The 17,906-nt window shown below is 45.0% G+C and overlaps 1 protein-coding gene across 6 annotated transcripts in view; it reads right to left on the reverse strand.

Moving 5' to 3' along the window:
* Positions 1 to 17,906, reverse strand: part of nos1apa (nitric oxide synthase 1 (neuronal) adaptor protein a) — a 381,173-nt gene that overhangs the window by 123,249 nt on the left and 240,018 nt on the right. For all 6 annotated transcript variants that reach the window (XM_067990661.1, XM_067990660.1, XM_067990662.1 and 3 more), the window contains one exon: positions 16,656 to 16,764. In XM_067990661.1, the coding sequence (XP_067846762.1) occupies positions 16,656 to 16,764 (109 nt within the window). The remainder of the gene's footprint in view (positions 1 to 16,655; positions 16,765 to 17,906) is intronic.

Consider the following 17,906-nt stretch of genomic DNA (forward strand, 5'->3'; position numbering starts at 1 on the left):
AGTTGCTGCAGTGCATCCTGTGGATGGTACACACTGCAGCCACTGTGCACCGGTGGTGAAGGGAGTGAATGTTTAGGATGGTGGATGGGGTGCCAATCAAGCAGGCTGCTTTGTCCTGGATGGTGTCGAGCTTCTTGAGTGTTGTTGGAGCTGCACTCATCCAGGAAAGTGGAGAGTATTCCATCACACTCCTGACTTGTGCCTTGTAGATAGTGGAAAGGCTTTGGGGACTCAGGAGGTGAGTCAGTCGCCGCAGAATACCCAGCCTCTGACCTGCTCTTGTAGCCACAGTATTTATATGGCTGGTCCAGTTAAGTTTCTGGTCAATGGTGACCCCCAGGATGTTGATGGTGGGGGATTCGGTGACGGTAATGCTAATCAACCATGTGAAGTAACTAATTTTGTTGCAAGAAATGCACTGGATTCAGAGTTTAATGATGCAAATATAAAGTCTTCTTTTCTATATACACAATACGTGGCTCCAATTCCCTTTGATCCACACTGAAAATGCTTGACACCGTGTGCTGTATTTTCCTGCGTATGCCTATGTGCTCGCGTGTGTATGAAAGGCTAGTGACTGATATAAACCTGTGCCCTGTCACGGTGCATCAACGTACTGCACCCCAGGGCTCAAGTTAACCATGGGGTGTTTTTTTTTTTTAAGGTTAGTACCAGAATTAATTCATTACATTTATGCAAAGTTGGAGCGGAGAGGAAATGTAACCTATAAAATTAATCCGAATGGCATCTTTCTGTGCTGTATCATTCGATGAAATGTATTGGACACAGCAAAAAATGTTCTCTGAACTAAGACGCAGCAAACAAAATGCTATGAGTAGTGTGGTATGCAGAATGGAAACAATTAATTCAATTAACTGTAAGTGTTTCAATGATGATGAATATGAAACAAGCAGCCATCAAGAGCATGATTATGTAGAGTCGTCTGTTATTGCCAAACTTCAGCATGTACAACAGCGATGGCAATTTGCATTTAAATTGCGTCTTTAACGTAGAAAAATATCCCAAGGCACTTCATAGAACAGTAATCAGATATAAATGGATGCTGAGCCAAAATAGGAGACATTAAGAGGGGGCGACTAAATGCTTGGTCAAAATGTGTTTTTAAGGAGAATGTCAAAAGGTGGAGAGGGAGGTGGAGAGATAGAGAGATTTAGGGGGCGAATTCCAGAGTATAGAGTCTTGTTCCTGCAGAAACCTTCTATTTAAACCTCAGCTCAGTTGTGTGGTATTGGATTTTTTTTTTCTCCTCTCGACTTCTGAAGGCTCCGACTCTTGCTGGTATGAAGCCCCACTGGCCCTGTCAGCCCTCCGTGTGCGAGCCCAGAGAGTGAGAGCTGGCAGACTATTGGACTACAGAGGACTTAACGGCCAAGCCCAATCCTGTCCTCTCTCAATGTCCAGATGTGCATGTTTTCCGGCAAAGCTCACTGGTTTTCAACAAGGCAGCGAACCCTTCCTGATCTTCTGCCTTCCTTAGCCCAGGGGTTCCGAGACTGACTGCATCATCCTGACCACTCAGCACGGACTGGAAATCGAACCTGATGTCTCCCTGGTTTATGGCTCGTCTCATTTTCCATACCAGGCAAATGTATTTACCCACCAGGCCACTAGTGGCGATGTGATGTAGGATTGAGCATGGTTGCCTGATTCACACAGCTGTATCACTGCAGGGTCACCTCGAGAGACGTGCACACTAAAATGCATCTTATTTTTGTTGCATTTCCTCCACGTTCCTTCTCTCCATCTTTCCTCATACCATGAACATTTCCAGGTAAGTGGGTGGACAGAAGCCACCTGCATCCAATCATGTTCCCACAGAAATAGACCAGAAACTTATCTGGACCAGCCACATAAATACTGTGGCTACAAGAGCAGGTCAGAGGCTGGGTATTCTGCGGTCAGTGATTCACCTCCTGACTCCCCAAAGCCTTTCCATCATCTACAAGGCACAAGTCAGGAGTGTGATGGAATACTCTCCACTTGCCTGGATGAGAACAGCTCCAACAACACTCAAGAAGCTTGACACCATCCAGAACAAAGCAGCCCGCTTGATTGGCACCCCATCCACCACCCTAAACATTCACTCCCTCCACCACCGGTGCACAGTGGCTGCAGTGTGTACCATCTACAAGATGCACTGCAGCAACTCGCCAAGGCATCTTCGACGGCACCTCCCAAACCTGCGACCCCTACCACCCAGAAGGACAAGGGCGGCAGGCACATGGGAACACCACCACCTGCACGTTCCCCTCCAAGTCACACACCATCCCGACTTGGAAATATATCGCCGTTCCTTCATCGTCGTTGGGTCAAAATCCTGGAACTCCCTACCTAACAGCACTGTGGGAGAACCTTCACCACACGGACTGCAGCGGTTCAAGAAGGCGGCTCACCACCACCTTCTCAAGGGCAATTAGGGGTGGGCAATAAATGCTGGCCTCGCCAGCGACGCCCACATCCCATGAATGAATAAAAAAAATTGCTACTGTGACTAGCCACTAGGAAGTTCCAGGTTAGAGCTGTTCCCCCCGATTTTGTTTTCCATTTTGCTTCCAGCCTCTGTAGAGCCATCTGTCCTCTGCTTTGCACCTGCCCAGGTATTTCCACCGAGATCAGGACCCACGGAGTCATAGCTGCAAAACAATGTCCTGTCAATCGATCCATTGCACAGCACAATTGAGCACATTCTCAGTTTTTAAACGCTTATCATGTTTAGAAAGTAGACAAGTGAAAACCAGAGGATGGAGTTAAGCAAGTGCTGAACATCTGCATTACACTGCCTTCAAATCAGTCCCAGGACGAAGACTCGACCCAGTGTTGGGTTTACTTAGATGCTGACAGAGGTTTGGTGTGCACAATCTGCCAAATTTACACTGGCGATTGGAAATCAGATCAGGCTGCTCTGAGCAACGCAAAATATAATTTACCACCCCCCCACCCCCATCCCGAATTCGATGTCTGTTTTGTAGCACTAGCTTGCACAAGGGCAGTGAAGGCATGTACACCAGGACAGAGAGGAAAACCATGAGGACCAGTGATGAATTAAAGTGCGAGTGTGGAAGGGATGGAGAATAGACTCAAAATGACAGAGACGTCAATGCATCATCAAGTGTTGCTGTAACTTTGATGGACTATAGACTTCAGTTGGAATATGATTATAATTTTTTTTTGAAGAACAGCTGTGTAAACAGATGTTGGGGCATGCTTTTCTTCTGAGAGGGGCATTGGGTCTTTGTGGACTATTTTAACACAGTCATTAACCCATTTAAAATAAAGCCAGTGATTTGGTGACAATGCTGAGAGTACGAGAAGGAAATTATACATGTATTACGGAACAGAAGAGGGAGCAATAAGAAAGCAATTTATTTGCCAGACTCTTAGGGTTTGTAAGTTGTACACTTCACAGTATAAATGCATTCCTACATCAACTTTCTCATGAATTTAAATTTTTCCATTCCTTACCTGCTGCAGATTTCGTCAGATATGTTTCATAAAGAAAGAGAAAAAGAAAAAAGAGAAGAAGGAAGAGAGAGAAAGAACAAACTTGCATTTATATATTGCCTTTTATGACCTCAAGATGCCCCTAAGCACTTTGCAGCCAATTGATTATTTTGAAATGTAGTCACTGTTGGGTAATTTAGGAAATGCAGCAACCAATTTTCACACGAGTTCCCACAAACAGCAGTGAGATTAATGACCAATTAAACGGTGTTGTTTGAGGGATAAATGTTGACCAGGACACCGGAGAGAACTCCCCTGCTCTTCTTTGAAAAGCTCCATGGGATCTTTTACGTCCACCTGAGAGGGCAGACTGGACCTCAATTTAATATCTCATCCGAAAGATGGAACCTCTGACAGTGCAGCACTCCCTCAGTACTGCGCTGGACTGTTAGCCAGGTTAATGTGCTCAGGTCTCTGGAGTGGGACTTGAACCCACTACCTTCTAACGGAGAGAGGAATTCTGTCTCCCATTTACTGCCTGAATCGGTCCCATGGTCCTCAAGGTGAAAGCCAATTACAGTGAAACCTGTACAAACGGACACCCCCAGGAAAGACACCTGCAAAAAACAGGCACTTACTGACCGTCCCAAATAACTTACATTGTAATAGATACAAGCTGCACCTTGAAACCACGGACACTCGCAAATTACGAACTAGGGACAGCCTTCAATGCACCAAGCTGGTTTAAACAAAGGACACGCAGGTCAGCCTGAGGTGGCAGCAGGTGGAAGAAACTGTCTTTCTGTAATGGAGATCTCTTTACCCAGTATGCATAGCGGCAGAGAAACTGCTCTATCTCTGGGATTGAATGCTTGCACCGCTCTGTCCCAGGGATAGTGCAGTTTCTCTGCCGCTATGGATGCTGAGTAAAGAACTCCCCATTCAACAAAAGCAACCTCACATCTGACTACATCACAGGGTTCCCAACCTTACCAGAATGACCTGGAGTTTCCCGGAATTGAGGGTTCCTATCCCGAGCGCTGCCTCCAGTAGCCTGGGAGATGGGTGATTTAAATTCCCCATGGCAGTGCGCCCACATGAAAAACAGACACTTATTTGAGGTACCCTAAGTAATGGCTAACTGTTAGCCTGGTATCGGGAGTCAGAACAAGGTTAAACTGCATTAATTTTAAACAGAATCATTTCCCGCCTTTTCCAAGGAGCTCATCACTGGCTACTGCTCGGTGCAGAGAGCCGCGTCCGCCCGGGGAGGGGGGTGAAGGCAGGGAGTCGGGGGCCTTGAAATCACGGGGTGGGGGGGACTGAAATCGCAGAGGGCTCAAGAGTTGGGTGGCGGGGGGGGGGGGAAGAGAGGGAGACTAGGGAATGGGGACCCAAGGGAAGAAATGGAGACGGGGAATGTAGGCTCGAGGGGAGATGGAGACGGGGAATGGGGGCTCAGGGGAGATGGAGACGGGAACAGGGGCTCAGGGGAGAGATGGAGACTGGGGAATGTGGGCTTGGGGGAGAGATGGAGATGGGGAAAGGGGGCTGGGAGGAGAGAGAGAGAGACTGGGGAATGGGGGCTTGGGGGAGAGATGGAGATGGGGAAAGGGGGCTGGGAGGAGAGAGAGAGAGACTGGGGAATGGGGGCTTGGGAGGAGTTGGAGAATGGAGAATGGGGAATGGGAGCTCGGGGGGGAAGAGAGGGAGGCTGGGGAATGGGGGGGGGGGGGGGGGAGTTGGGGAATGGGGGCTCGGGGGAAGAGAGACTGGAGAATGGGGGCTCAGGGGGGGGAGACAGGGGAATGGGGGTCGAGAGATGGAGAGAATGGTTTCCCCTCTTTGCCTGCTCAGGGGGGGGCCTCCTGGTTCTTGGAACTTCTCACATAACAGCTGCTGGCGCGAAACCACAAATAAAGATTCACAACTACCGGGGACCCAAACTTTATAAGGTAAATCATAGAAAATTTATGGCACAGAAGGTGGCCATTTGGCCCATCATGTCCGCGCCGGGCCTATCAGATGTCATATGATCAGATGTCATGTGATCAATCTCCAGGAACACCTCCAATTGGAGTTGGCAACCCTGCTCCACCAGTGCATCAGGTATTAATGAGCTGTTACCAACCCACTACCCACCCCCCAGCACTTCAAACATTAGCAGCTGCAGCACATGGAGGGACAGGGTCCCAGACAGGGGACTGCAGGATATTAATCCCCCCCCCCACCCACCCCAAATTGGCTAGGATTTCCCAGGCACTCCAGCTCTACAGCAGCCAACGTAGGAGATCCCAGGATCAGGACATTCCTCCCTCAATGGAAAAAGATCCCTGGATGGCAATGAACTGGTAAAACCAACAAATAGAAAATGAACTGAAATCACATCCCACTGGCAGGGCTCCAGAATTAGGCACAATCCCAGGTGAGGATGAAAAAAAGAAGGAACGCTGCAGGAGATACAGCCAATCCTGGGATATTTGGCTCATCTGGTTTGCAATAACCATTTTGAAAATAAAGGAAACCTGTGCGAGTCCCTTAGATGTCCCTAATTTATAGGTGTCACTGTAATTGAATTAGTTGCTTTAGCTAGCTGTCGTATCCATCCATTTCTTCTCAATGAATGCCAAAGAAACTTCTCTCCATGATTTACCAGTCCATTGGGAAGACTGCTCAAATTAATAAAGGTAAGTATGCAGTACAGTTTATTTATGTTACAGATAGTTTGAAAAGAATGCCAGTAGATTAGGTGGAGTCCAATAATTACCATTATAATAAATGCTTTAAATACCAAAGTGATAGATGACGCTGCACTTAGAAAAGAAAACTTTTGAGAATTTGAAAATAAATAAAATCTAATTATATAAATAAAAGCTGCATGCTCTGAGCACCACTGCGTGTACTTTATATGGACAAGAGAATGACTTTCCACTGAACTGCAGCCAAATCAGAACCATTTCAACTTGTCACATCTCCATGAGATCAACAGCATAGTGACAACTTCAGCCAGCTCCCAATTCCAATTCCGCTGAGAAAAATGAAGTTGTTTATACGAGCCTGATCCTGAGCGATGGTCAGGCTCACCTCGGCCTTACTGAACCACCCACAGATAGATAAACTCGGACTCGAGGCCTGGATTTACGCTCCTCCTTAACACAACATTCTACAATGTCATCCACAGTGGGAATCCTTGCAGACAGAAATGCAAGGTAAGGGTGTGGACCTCTACAGTGGAAGGCTTCAATCGTGGGCTAGCAGCGCTCCAAGCTTGGGTTGCCAACCCTCCAGGATTGGCCTGGAGTCTCCAGGAAATTAAGATTAATCTCTGGGACACTGCTGTGAGCAACCCGGGAGAAAAATCATAGGGGCATTAAAAAAATAAAAACTTTTTTTTTCATTTGCTTTGAACACTTCTGTTTATTAGTCATAAAAATATTGGAGACGGGGGAAAAAAAGGATGTTTGTCTGGCAGTCATGCATCATCCAATTGGCTAATGAAGAGTCTTTTTGCTTTCCAATTGGCTGTGGGAAGATGGCGCTCTGTGAGGGCCAGGTCATGTGATCAAACCTCCAGGAATACATTCAACCAAAGTTGGCAACCCTACTCCAAGTACTTTCAGAGCACAGATCATTTGACAAACCACACAGCAATCCTGAAGAAAATGAGCAGTACCATCACTTACAGATTAAAAACACACACACACACACACACACACACACTTAATATCTGCCCTGAATGTTGAAAATTTTGCAATGGGCCTATGAAAAAAGCAGTGAGGGGTCACAAATTGGTGTCTGCAGGCTCCGGTCCTTGGGAGGCAGACCCAAGTTATACTGTCAGAGCATCACGCTGTGACTGCATCAGAGTTCAGTGATACAGGAGCACTGCACATACATGCTTGGATTATTTTGGGCAGGATCATTTTTCATGCTACGGGAGTGTTACAACAGCAGCCATTTTCTCCTAAAATTACAACAATTCAAAAATACATTTATAATATTCTCAATAGGTGCAGCATCTGTGCAGTTTTAAAACCAGCTTTAGAATCATAGAATTTTACAGAACAGAAGGAGGCCATTTGGCCCATCATGCCTGTGCTGCCTCTTTGAAAGAGCTATTCAATTAGTCCTACTCCCCTGCTCTTTCCCCAGAGCAATTGTTTCCCCCTCAATTATTTATTCAATTCCCTTTTGAAAGTTAGTGTTGAATCTGCTTCCACCACCCTTTCAGGCTTTGTCGGCTGGAGTTTGAGACTACCTCCGACAGGTGGTCTGGTGCCTTTTGCTTCAGTAAGCTCATGAGTGACATTATTAACCCGAAATATACTGTCACTGAAACAATGATGTGCACACAAGGCTTCACATAGGCATGAAAGCAGCAGTACAATTGTACCCCAAGTAGGACAATTTACAGATCACTGGAGTAAAAACAGAAAATGCTGGAGAAGCTCAGCAAGTCAGGCAGCATCTGTGAAGAAAGAAACAGAGTTAACGCCTCAGGTCGATGACCTTTCTTATTAGGAACTGTTCTTTAAAAGTCAATATATACAAGGTCATCGACCTGAAACGTTAACTCTGTTTCTTTCTCCACAGATGCTGCCTGACTTGCTGAGTATTTCCAGCATTTTCTGTTTTTATTTCAGATTTCCAGCATCCATAGTATTTGGCTTTTGATCACTGGATGCTGGCTGGGTAGCTTTGGGGAATATTATACAACGGATAGCTAAGAAAGAAAGAAGTTTTCTGTTCTTCACAAATGTGCTTCGGTCTGTGTTCACTTTGTTGGAAGTTTTACCAACAATGCTTGCAGATTCTTCAAAGACTGAGAGCAGAGATAGTTTTAGTTATTCTTTTTGAAGCTGTGTGACCTGTCTGATCAAATCAGCACTGACGGCAGCACAGATCCTCAGAGCAAATAGCATTTTCTTATTAGGAACTGTTCTTTAAAAGACAATATGTACAAGGTTAAGCAGCATTCCGACTGTAACTGAACAGGGTATGCACAATATAGTAACAGTTTCAGGCAGGAGAAGACCTTCGGTCCATGTAGCCCACCTATCCACGTTCTTCCTTGATGCATTTCTAACAAATCTGAAACCGAGTTGTTGACAAGAACCCATCTCTTTCCTTCTTGAAACCCATTAAGGTTTCTTTTGTTCCACTGTCCGTGCCAGTAATCCGTTCCACATAACTTACCACCCTGTTAATAAAAAAGCTCCTCCTGCATTTCCTATTGTCTTTTTTGTCCTTAATTTGTAAATATGACCCCACGTGTTTAAATTCTATACACGACAGAAAAGTTTACTTGGATCCAATTTGTCCAAACCTTTCATAATTTTAAACACTATCATATCCCCTCAGTCTTCTCTTTTCAAGAGAGAAAGGACTCAGGTTAGTCCATCTTTCCTCATTCGTCATTCCCCTACGTTCTGGGATCAACTGTGCTGCCATTCTCTGCACCCCCTCCAATAACTGAATATCCTTTTTGAAATAATGTGGAGATGCCGGTGATGGACTGGGGTTGACAATTGTAAACAATTTTACAACACCAAGTTATAGTCCAGCAATTTTATTTTAAATTCACAAGCTTTCGGAGGCTACCTCCTTCCTCAGGTGAACGATGTGAAAATGAAATCCTCGAAATGAAATCGCATTTATAATTCACAGAACAATGCTTGGTGATTACAGACAGGTGTTACCTGCCAGGTCTCAGAATATACAAATCACCAAAAAAAACAACAAACAAAAAAAAACAGAGATAGAGAGGTAGAAACATAGAAAAGACAGCAACTGACCCGTTATATTAAAGACAGATAACATTTGTTCGCTGGTGGGGTAACGTGTAGCGTGACATGAACCCAAGATCCCGGTTGAGGCCGTCCTCATGGGTGCGGAACTTGGCTATCAATTTCTGTTCGACGATTTTGCGTTGTCGTGTGTCTCGAAGGCCGCCTTGGAGTACGCTTACCCGCCTTGGAGTACGCTTACTTTTTGAAATAGGGAGATCAAAATTGCACGCAGTACTCCAGGTGGGACCACCATCACCTCCAAGTCACACACCACCCCGACTTGCACATGTATCGGCGGTCTTCCACCGTCACTGGATCAAAATCGTGGAACTCCACATCTAGCAACAGTGTGGAAGCATTTTTACCACACGGATTGCAGCAGTTCAAGAAGGCGGCTCACCATCATGTTCTCAAGGGCAGCTAAGGATGGGCAATTAGTACCAGCTTTGCTAACGACGCTCATATCCAGAGAATGAATAAAAAAGAAAGGTGTGGTCTCATCCGGGCCAAATCCAGTTTTAAAACGAACTCTCTGGATTTATATGTTATACTCCATGCTATGCATCCCAACATGCTCTTTGCTTCTTTAACAACCTGGGAACAGTCTGCTGATGGTTTTAATGACTAGTCCATTAAAAGCCCAACATCTCCTTCCTGCTCCGATACCTTTTGGCACATAATACACATCAATCAACAAAGAAAAAAATTAAGATAGAGAAATGAAAATAAATGTTATTTAAAGGAGGAGGAAGGGAGGGGGGGGAATAGGAAGGGGAGGAGGCAATGTTTATTCTTAACAACACTCCAATTGGGCCACTTCAGCATAAGGAGAGGGGAAGCTCCAACATTTAATTATTTGCAAAAACTTAGAAATCCAGGTGTTTTTCAACAGCTGTCACTGGGACACCTCAGGATGCAGCAGAGGACAGTAAAAACACAGAGAGTGGAATGCTTCAATCAGCTCAAATTCCTTGTACTGCGGAGTGGGTGCTACTCAATCATGCACCATCACCACTGCTGATAGTTCAAGGTGAACCATCTTTACATATATTTCAGATAAATAATTCAGCTCCTTTGTTCTTGCCTTTTCTTCCCAGTTTTGTTTTGTTTTTAAGCATTCTGAATTCGTTCTTCGCATAATCCTGTTACTTTGAATTGATGGATGCTGGCCAGCCAATCAGAATTAATTACTTTGTTGACGCGTCTGCTAACAGACTTGGGGAGGGGTGGGGTCGAGACGGTCTCTCATGAAAGGCGCTGTTTTAAATTATTAAGAGGTCATCAGAGATGGAAAATCCCCTCCAGCAATTGTCTGTAGGAATGGATCTTTATGTGAAATGGACAATTTATATGCAGATTACTATCTTTTGCCATCAATCTTAACTGGCTAATTCCATTAGAATCTGCTTAGTTTTCACATAAGTAAAAGCTTTAGTGTTGTGGTCTTGTGTTACTAGTCCAATAAATTTGCAATTTCCACTGTTACAGGAAAGGTTTACTGATTTATAGCGGGGGCCTGTACCCACGATCTGCAGTGTAGTAACACAAAGAGACAGCGATATCTCTATGAGATCAGCTAGTTGTGACACAATTTGTCCCCATTCCTTTCTAAATGATCCACATTGTTCCATTGGGCAATGGACATTCCACACATTTCCAAAATAGGGATGGAAATGTCATTATCTGAACCTGTCAGCCATGGCTCTGTTGGTAGCATAATCGCCTCTGAATCAGAAGATTGTGGATTCAAGTCCCACCCCACAAAATCTAGGCTGACACTCCAGTGCAGTACCGAGGGAGTGCTGCACTGTCGGAGATGCTATCTTTCGGATGAGATGTTAAATCGAGGCCCCGTCTGCCCTCTCAGGTGGATGTAAAAGATTCCCTGGCACTATTTTGAAGAAAAGCAGGGAAGTTCATCCCGGTGTCCTGGCCAATCCCTCAACTAACATCTAAAAACAGATTACCTAGTCATTTCTCATTGCTGTTTGTGGGACCTTGCTGTGCGCAAATTCGATGCCCTGTTTCCTGCATTACAACAGTGACTACGTTTCCAAAGTACTTAATTGACTATAAAACGCTTTGGGACATCCTGAGGTTGTGAAAGCCACTATATAAATGCAAGTTCTTTCTCTCACCTACCATTTAATAAGCGTTGTTTTAGGAGTAGCATACTAAGGAAGGTATGGTTCTTCCATCATATACCTTAACTGCTACACTGAGAGTGCGAGTAGCTATCAGTAATTTATCCCCCTATTATTAAATAACGTTAGCCCAGTCACAGCAGCCAAGTTATATTGGCCACATCAAATGGGTGCACTGTGATTTGGAACAAGCTGGCACACCACTGTGTACGAGCAGGCAATTTCACGCTGAGTTAAGTCTCATGCACCTATCCATTGACATGCAAAGCTGCTTCGCGTTTGCTACTGCTCTAAGGTATTGAATTTCCCCAACTAGGAAGTTAGAATGTGATATCAATGCGAGCTGTGGCACTGAATCCTGGGTGTCACTCTGGGCCTAACAGCATGTGAACTCTATTACCAGACCACCTTGGGCAGTGCACAGTACACCTCGTGCAGCCACAACACATCTAGGTTTGGGAGGTCTGTACAATTAGTTTCTGCCGTGTTTATGTCATTGCAGTGCTACAAAGGGAATCTGCATCTAAACACAGCGCAAATTGTCAAGAAAACATGTCAATCTGCGGCAAAGGTTTCATTGTGAAGAGTAGGGGGTAGATTTTGACTTTGTGCGATAGTGTAAAACGGGCGATAGCAAGACGGCAGACCATTTTACATCTCTCCCCATTTTTATTGGCTTCAGTGGAAGAGTGGGCATGTGGAGGATTGGATGGAGGGTTCAGGGTGAGGTTGGGGTTGTGATGAGAGTGAGGGGGTGATACAAAGGGGAATGAGGAGTGGAAAGGTGAAGGGGACTAGATGGGAGTGAGGGGGCGGGGATGGGTAAGAAGCCACTGAACGTTACTGTTTCCTGCAGCCCCACCCTAAACACAGTCTTGAGCATGTGGTGGTTGCTTTTCCCATCGCACCATGCCATACTACTCACCCAAAAGGAAAAGGAAAGACAGAGAGAGAAGCAAAAAGAATTAAGGGGACAGAAGAGAAGAAAGAAACAGAAGCAGAAGAGGAGAAACATCAACACAAAGACATCAGAGACAGGTAAGAGTGACCATATTCTCCGACTTACCCTGCATCTAGCTACACCTCGGCTGTCACACTTTGTATAAAACACGAAAAAAATCACAACTGTGAATCTTAAAATAAAATTAAGTATATAAAACTTCTGACACCACAGCCACGAGCCCCAGGGTAAGAGATACAATGGAGAGGTTTTGAGTATGTGCTGAATCCCGAGCTTGCCTGTTGGCCTTGCTCTCTTGTCCTGCTACGTGCTGGGCCAAAAACCAAAACTGAACAACTTGAAAAAAACACCATTTTATGTGACCACTTCTCCCCAGCACCAAGCTGATGGGGCTCAGCAGAAAGGCTTTTTTTTGGACGTCAGTCCTATTTTCTCAGCTGGAAGGAAAGGCTTTTCCACAGGCAGAAAGAAACGTGCGAGCCCCATGGCACGTTTTTTTCTATTGGCATTGCCCCTCACCCCGCTCTGCAGCTTCTGTCTCTCGCCACTATTAAATTTTCCATTTTTCAGTCCTTGGGTCGTCTCGGAATGCATGCTTTCATCTCCCATTCACGATACCTCGCCCTGCCACCTGCATTTCTGCTGCCCTCTCCGTTTCTAGAGTTCCTTCTGAGTCTACTGGTGGCCTCCTCCAATTCTGCAGCCGTTGCACTTCATGTACAGAGCCTTCCCTGACCCAGCAGCTGCAATCCTTCCCATTCCTGGGCCTTCCCGATCCTGGAGCCATCGTGGCAGCCCTGCTCCCAATTCCTCAAGCAGCTGGCAATTGCCAGAAACGTCTAATATCAACATCAGTTAATGTCCAAATGATCTATTTAGACCACTTTCCCACAGTGAGTATTTAACCAGTGGCCTTAAAGGGGACAGGCCTTATTTAGCAGCTAACCATCACAGCTGTGATCCAGACCTCAAACAATCCATGAGCAATAGCAAGGGAGATCAGTTAGTGTTAGATACAACCTGCAGCAGTATAATATTTGACAGCAAACGAGCTGTGATATTTAGGAACTGGTTCAGTATTCCCTTCCCCCTGAAGTTTGAATGAGTCTGGATTTTGGAATTGACTCGAGGTTTAAATACCTTTTGCAACTAAAAGATTTCCGTCTAGCTTTTCTTCCTTCTTCCCATTCTCTCTTACTTGTACTTTTATCAGTTACATGATGAATGGGGTTTTGCCTGGTACATCTCATTCAGAAACAGTACCCACCACGCATCAACCCCAAGCCAAATGCTGTAAACTCTGAAATAAAATGCAAAATACTATGGGAGAGTGGAGAGAGACCTTGCTCTTTACAGCAATAGCTTGAAATGGCCTAAGTTAGCAGAACAACAGTGCTGGGATGATATCTGGCAAAGCACAAGAGTTAAACTATTCCATCAAATCAAAAGGTAGTACTGGTAAACACAATTTTAGTTAGTTAGATTTTATTTTTGGACAACTCCAAATGCATGATTACTGCAAAAACGTTTAGAAACAAAAACCATGCATTTAACGCAAGAAAACCCGTAAGAAGTTAAATATTCCCATTAAGTGCATGAATGTTCATACAAAGAACATTCCATTATTCACATGGAAAACCCCGGGTATATGTTTTGAGTTCGGCAGATTCTGTTTTCAGACACTAGCTGACTTGCTGTGTAAATGGTGTGATGTCACGATGCTATCGTCATTGGCTGACTTGTTCATGGGAGGGTGGCACACCTTCTTTCTGGAGTTCCAGCCCAATCCTTCCGAGCAGAGAGGAAAAGGCAAATGCACTCAGGAAAACAAATTAAAATGATGGCATTACAATGATACTCTGTTGGAGCACCACAAATATCACACCACAGAATGGTAGTAGGCAACTTTGATCTTGCTGCCGTACTGAGTTCTCGATCTTGGCCACTCCGTTGTGGGGACAGGGACACCGAGTAGAGGCTGGGGACAGACCCCCATAGGGGCAGGAGGAGGAGGAGGAGGTGGCAGAGTGGGGAGAAGGAAAGAGCAGCTGAAAAGTATGGAGATCTTTCTTTTGAGCTGCTCTTGGTATGTCTCTTTTGGCCAACCGAGACTGACATTGACAGTGGTCTGGGGGCAGGTCACTGTCAATGTCTCGGAGATACAGATGGTCCATGTCCCATAAAGGACTAGGAAGGGGAGAAAAACAGAGGTGGGGTTATAAAATTAAAATGCCCTATAAAATGGAAAAAGAAAGGTACAAAGATATAATTGAACAGGCTGGGCTGTTTTCTCTAGGAAAGAAAAGGTTAAGGGGTGACCTGATAGAAGTCTTTAAGATAATGAAAGAGTTTGATAGGGTAGATGTAGAGAAGATGTTTCCACTTGTGGGGGAGACCAAAACTAAGGGCCATAAATATAAGATAGTCACTAATAAATCCAATAGGAAATTTCAGGAGAAACTTCTTTACCCAGAGAGTGGTTGGAATGTGGAACTTGCTACCACAAGGAGTAGTTGAGGCGAATAACATAGATGCATTTAAGGGGAAGCCAGATAAACACATGAGAGAGAAAGAAATAGAAGGATATGTTGACACGGTTAGATGAAGTAGGGTGGGAGGAAACTCGAGTGGAGCATAAATACCGGCAGGGACCAGTTGGGCCAAATGGCCTGTTTCTGTGCTGTACATTCTATGTAATTCTATTGTAAACAATTTTACAACACCAAGTTATAGTCCAGCAATTTTATTTTAAATTCACAAGCTTTCGGAGGCTTCCTCCTTCCTCAGGTAAATGTTCAGGAGCTCCTCGAAGCCTACGCATTTATACATATAGAACAATACATGGTGTTTACAGAATGCCCCTGCAACTGCCCATTGCCAAGGCAATCACCGTGTTCAGACAGAGAGGTGTCACCTGCAGAACCCCCGAATACACATTCAACAAAAAAACAAACAGGAAAAAAAAACAGAGAGAGGCAGAAACATCCGGAAGGCAGAGAAAGCCACGTCAAAGAGGCCATCCCCTATGGACAGGACCTGCGAATACACAGGGTCTGCTCAGACGAGGAGGAACGCGATGGACACCTACAGACGCTGAAAGACGCCCTAGTAAGAACGGGATATGACGCTCGACTCATCGATCGACAGTTCCGACGGGCCACAGCAAAAAATCGCATAGACCTCCTCAGGAGACTAACACGGGACGCAACCAACAGAGTACCCTTTGTCGTCCAGTACTTCCCCGGAGCGGAGAAACTACGCCATGTTCTCCGCAGCCTTCAACATGTCATCAATGAGGACAAACACCTCGCTATGGCCATCCCCACACCTCCACTACTCGCCTTTAAACAGCCACCCAACCTCAAACAGACCATCGTTCGCAGCAAATTACCTAGCTTTCAAGAGAACAGCGTCCACGACGCCACACAACCCTGCCACGGTAAGCTCTGCAAGACATGCCAGATCATCGACACAGATACCACCATCACACGAGAGGACACCACCCACCAGGTGCATGGTTCATACTCCTGTGACTCGGCCAACGTTGTCTACCTCATACGTTGCAGGAAAGGATGCCCCAGAGCATGGTACATTGGCGAGACCATGCAGACGCTGCGACAACGGATGAACGGACACCGCGCAACAATCGCCAAACAGGAGGGTTCCCTCCCAGTCGGGGAACACTTCAGCAGTCATGGACATTCATCCACCGACCTTCGGGTAAGCGTACTCCAAGGCGGCCTTCGAGACACACGACAACGCAAAATCGTCGAGCAGAAATTGATAGCCAAGTTCCGCACCCATGAGGACGGCCTCAACCGGGATCTTGGGTTCATGTCACGCTACACGTTACCCCACCAGCGAACAAATGTTATCTGTTTTTAATATAATGGGTCATTTGCTGGCTTTCTCTGCCTTCCGGATGTTTCTGCCTCTCTCTGTTTTTTTTTCCTGTTTGTTTTTTTGTTGAATGTGTATTCGGGGGTTCTGCAGGTGACACCTCTCTGTCTGAACACGGTGATTGCCTTGGCAACGGGCAGTTGCAGGGGCATTCTGTAAACACCATGTATTGTTCTATATGTATAAATGCGTAGGCTTCGAGGAGCTCCTGAACATTTACCTGAGGAAGGAGGAAGCCTCCGAAAGCTTGTGAATTTAAAATAAAATTGCTGGACTATAACTTGGTGTTGTAAAATTGTTTACAATTGTCAACCCCAGTCCATCACCGGCATCTCCACATCATGTAATTCTATGTAAGTGTAAAAGTGTGTATCCAATACTCGTTCTATAAGCTGTTACCTTCTTTTTAGATTTGAAGACGTTGCATCTGAAAACGTTGCTGGAACCATCCCTGGCAATGTAACTGAATATCTTGAGGTCTTGGGAGTCATGCGACACATAGAATATCCTGTGAGGAATGAGTGTAAAGAAAGCTGGTTAGGATGATTGCAGGCTATGTCAAGTGCCAAGTCACGAAGATTAATAGCAGAGATCGTCAGCACCCTCGGAGGCTCACCTTATAAATACTTGAGACCAGTAATAATGAGCCAAAAAAGCACAAGTTGTTGAAATCCATGCGACACTTTCAGCCCTCATACATTATTGAGGGACTGTGGTCCAAATGTCAGGCAATACTGCATGATTGTTAATGCACCCTGTGACCTGGGGACTGAAACCAATCTCAGGAATTCTGATGAAAAGTCATCGACCTGAATCGTTAACCCTAAGTTTGTCTCTCCACAGATGCTGCTTGGCCTGCTGAGTATATCTGGCAGCTTCCTGTCTTTATTTCAGATTTCCAGCACCTACAGTATTTTGCCTTTTCGCCAAATCTCGGAGGGGGTCGTTGGTCCTCCTGTCATCACTGGACTATCTTCACTTTTCCACCGGTGCAAAGCCAACAGGTTAAAATGAATACTCAAAAGAAATAACACAACTTCGCACAAAAATTAAAGAATATGCTTTTAAAAGAAGTTTGTAGAAAGGTACTGAAAAGCCCAGCTGCCTCAGACTGATAGCAAGCTCCATCCGTTTTCCAAAATGATCATTTCCTTTTATTAGCCCGATACGTGACATCTATCATAATATATTCATGCATATCCTTTTGAATTTATTCTTTGAAAGAATCTGATATCTTTTCCTCAGAAACACCAAGTTCTCTTCCCAACAGCCCCCAAAATAAGTGTAGCAGTGCTCACTGGGTCAAGGCTAAAGTGTTGGAAATAACTTGAAACACGTTAAATTACAACCAAATAAATAGATGTTGAATTGCTTTAAATTCTGATTTGTCTCCAAACTAAATTCCTGTAGATTATTTAAAAGGGATACTGGCATTTAAAAGTCTCCATTGATATTGCATTGCTCTGGTGGGGAGCGTGAGCACGGGTTGTCTGTAATCTGTAATTGTAACTTCAATTTCAATGTGGCCGATTAGACTGAAAAATGATTCTGCGTCTATTGTGCTTTTAATTTGGAGTACACACAGGGCACTTCCCCTCGTTAGTTAGTGTTTTACATGCCAGCTTTTACACCAACATGTCTATGTGTTTA

This window comes from Heptranchias perlo, chromosome 9, assembly GCF_035084215.1.
Source record: "Heptranchias perlo isolate sHepPer1 chromosome 9, sHepPer1.hap1, whole genome shotgun sequence".
Classification (NCBI taxonomy): Eukaryota; Metazoa; Chordata; class Chondrichthyes; order Hexanchiformes; family Hexanchidae; genus Heptranchias; species Heptranchias perlo.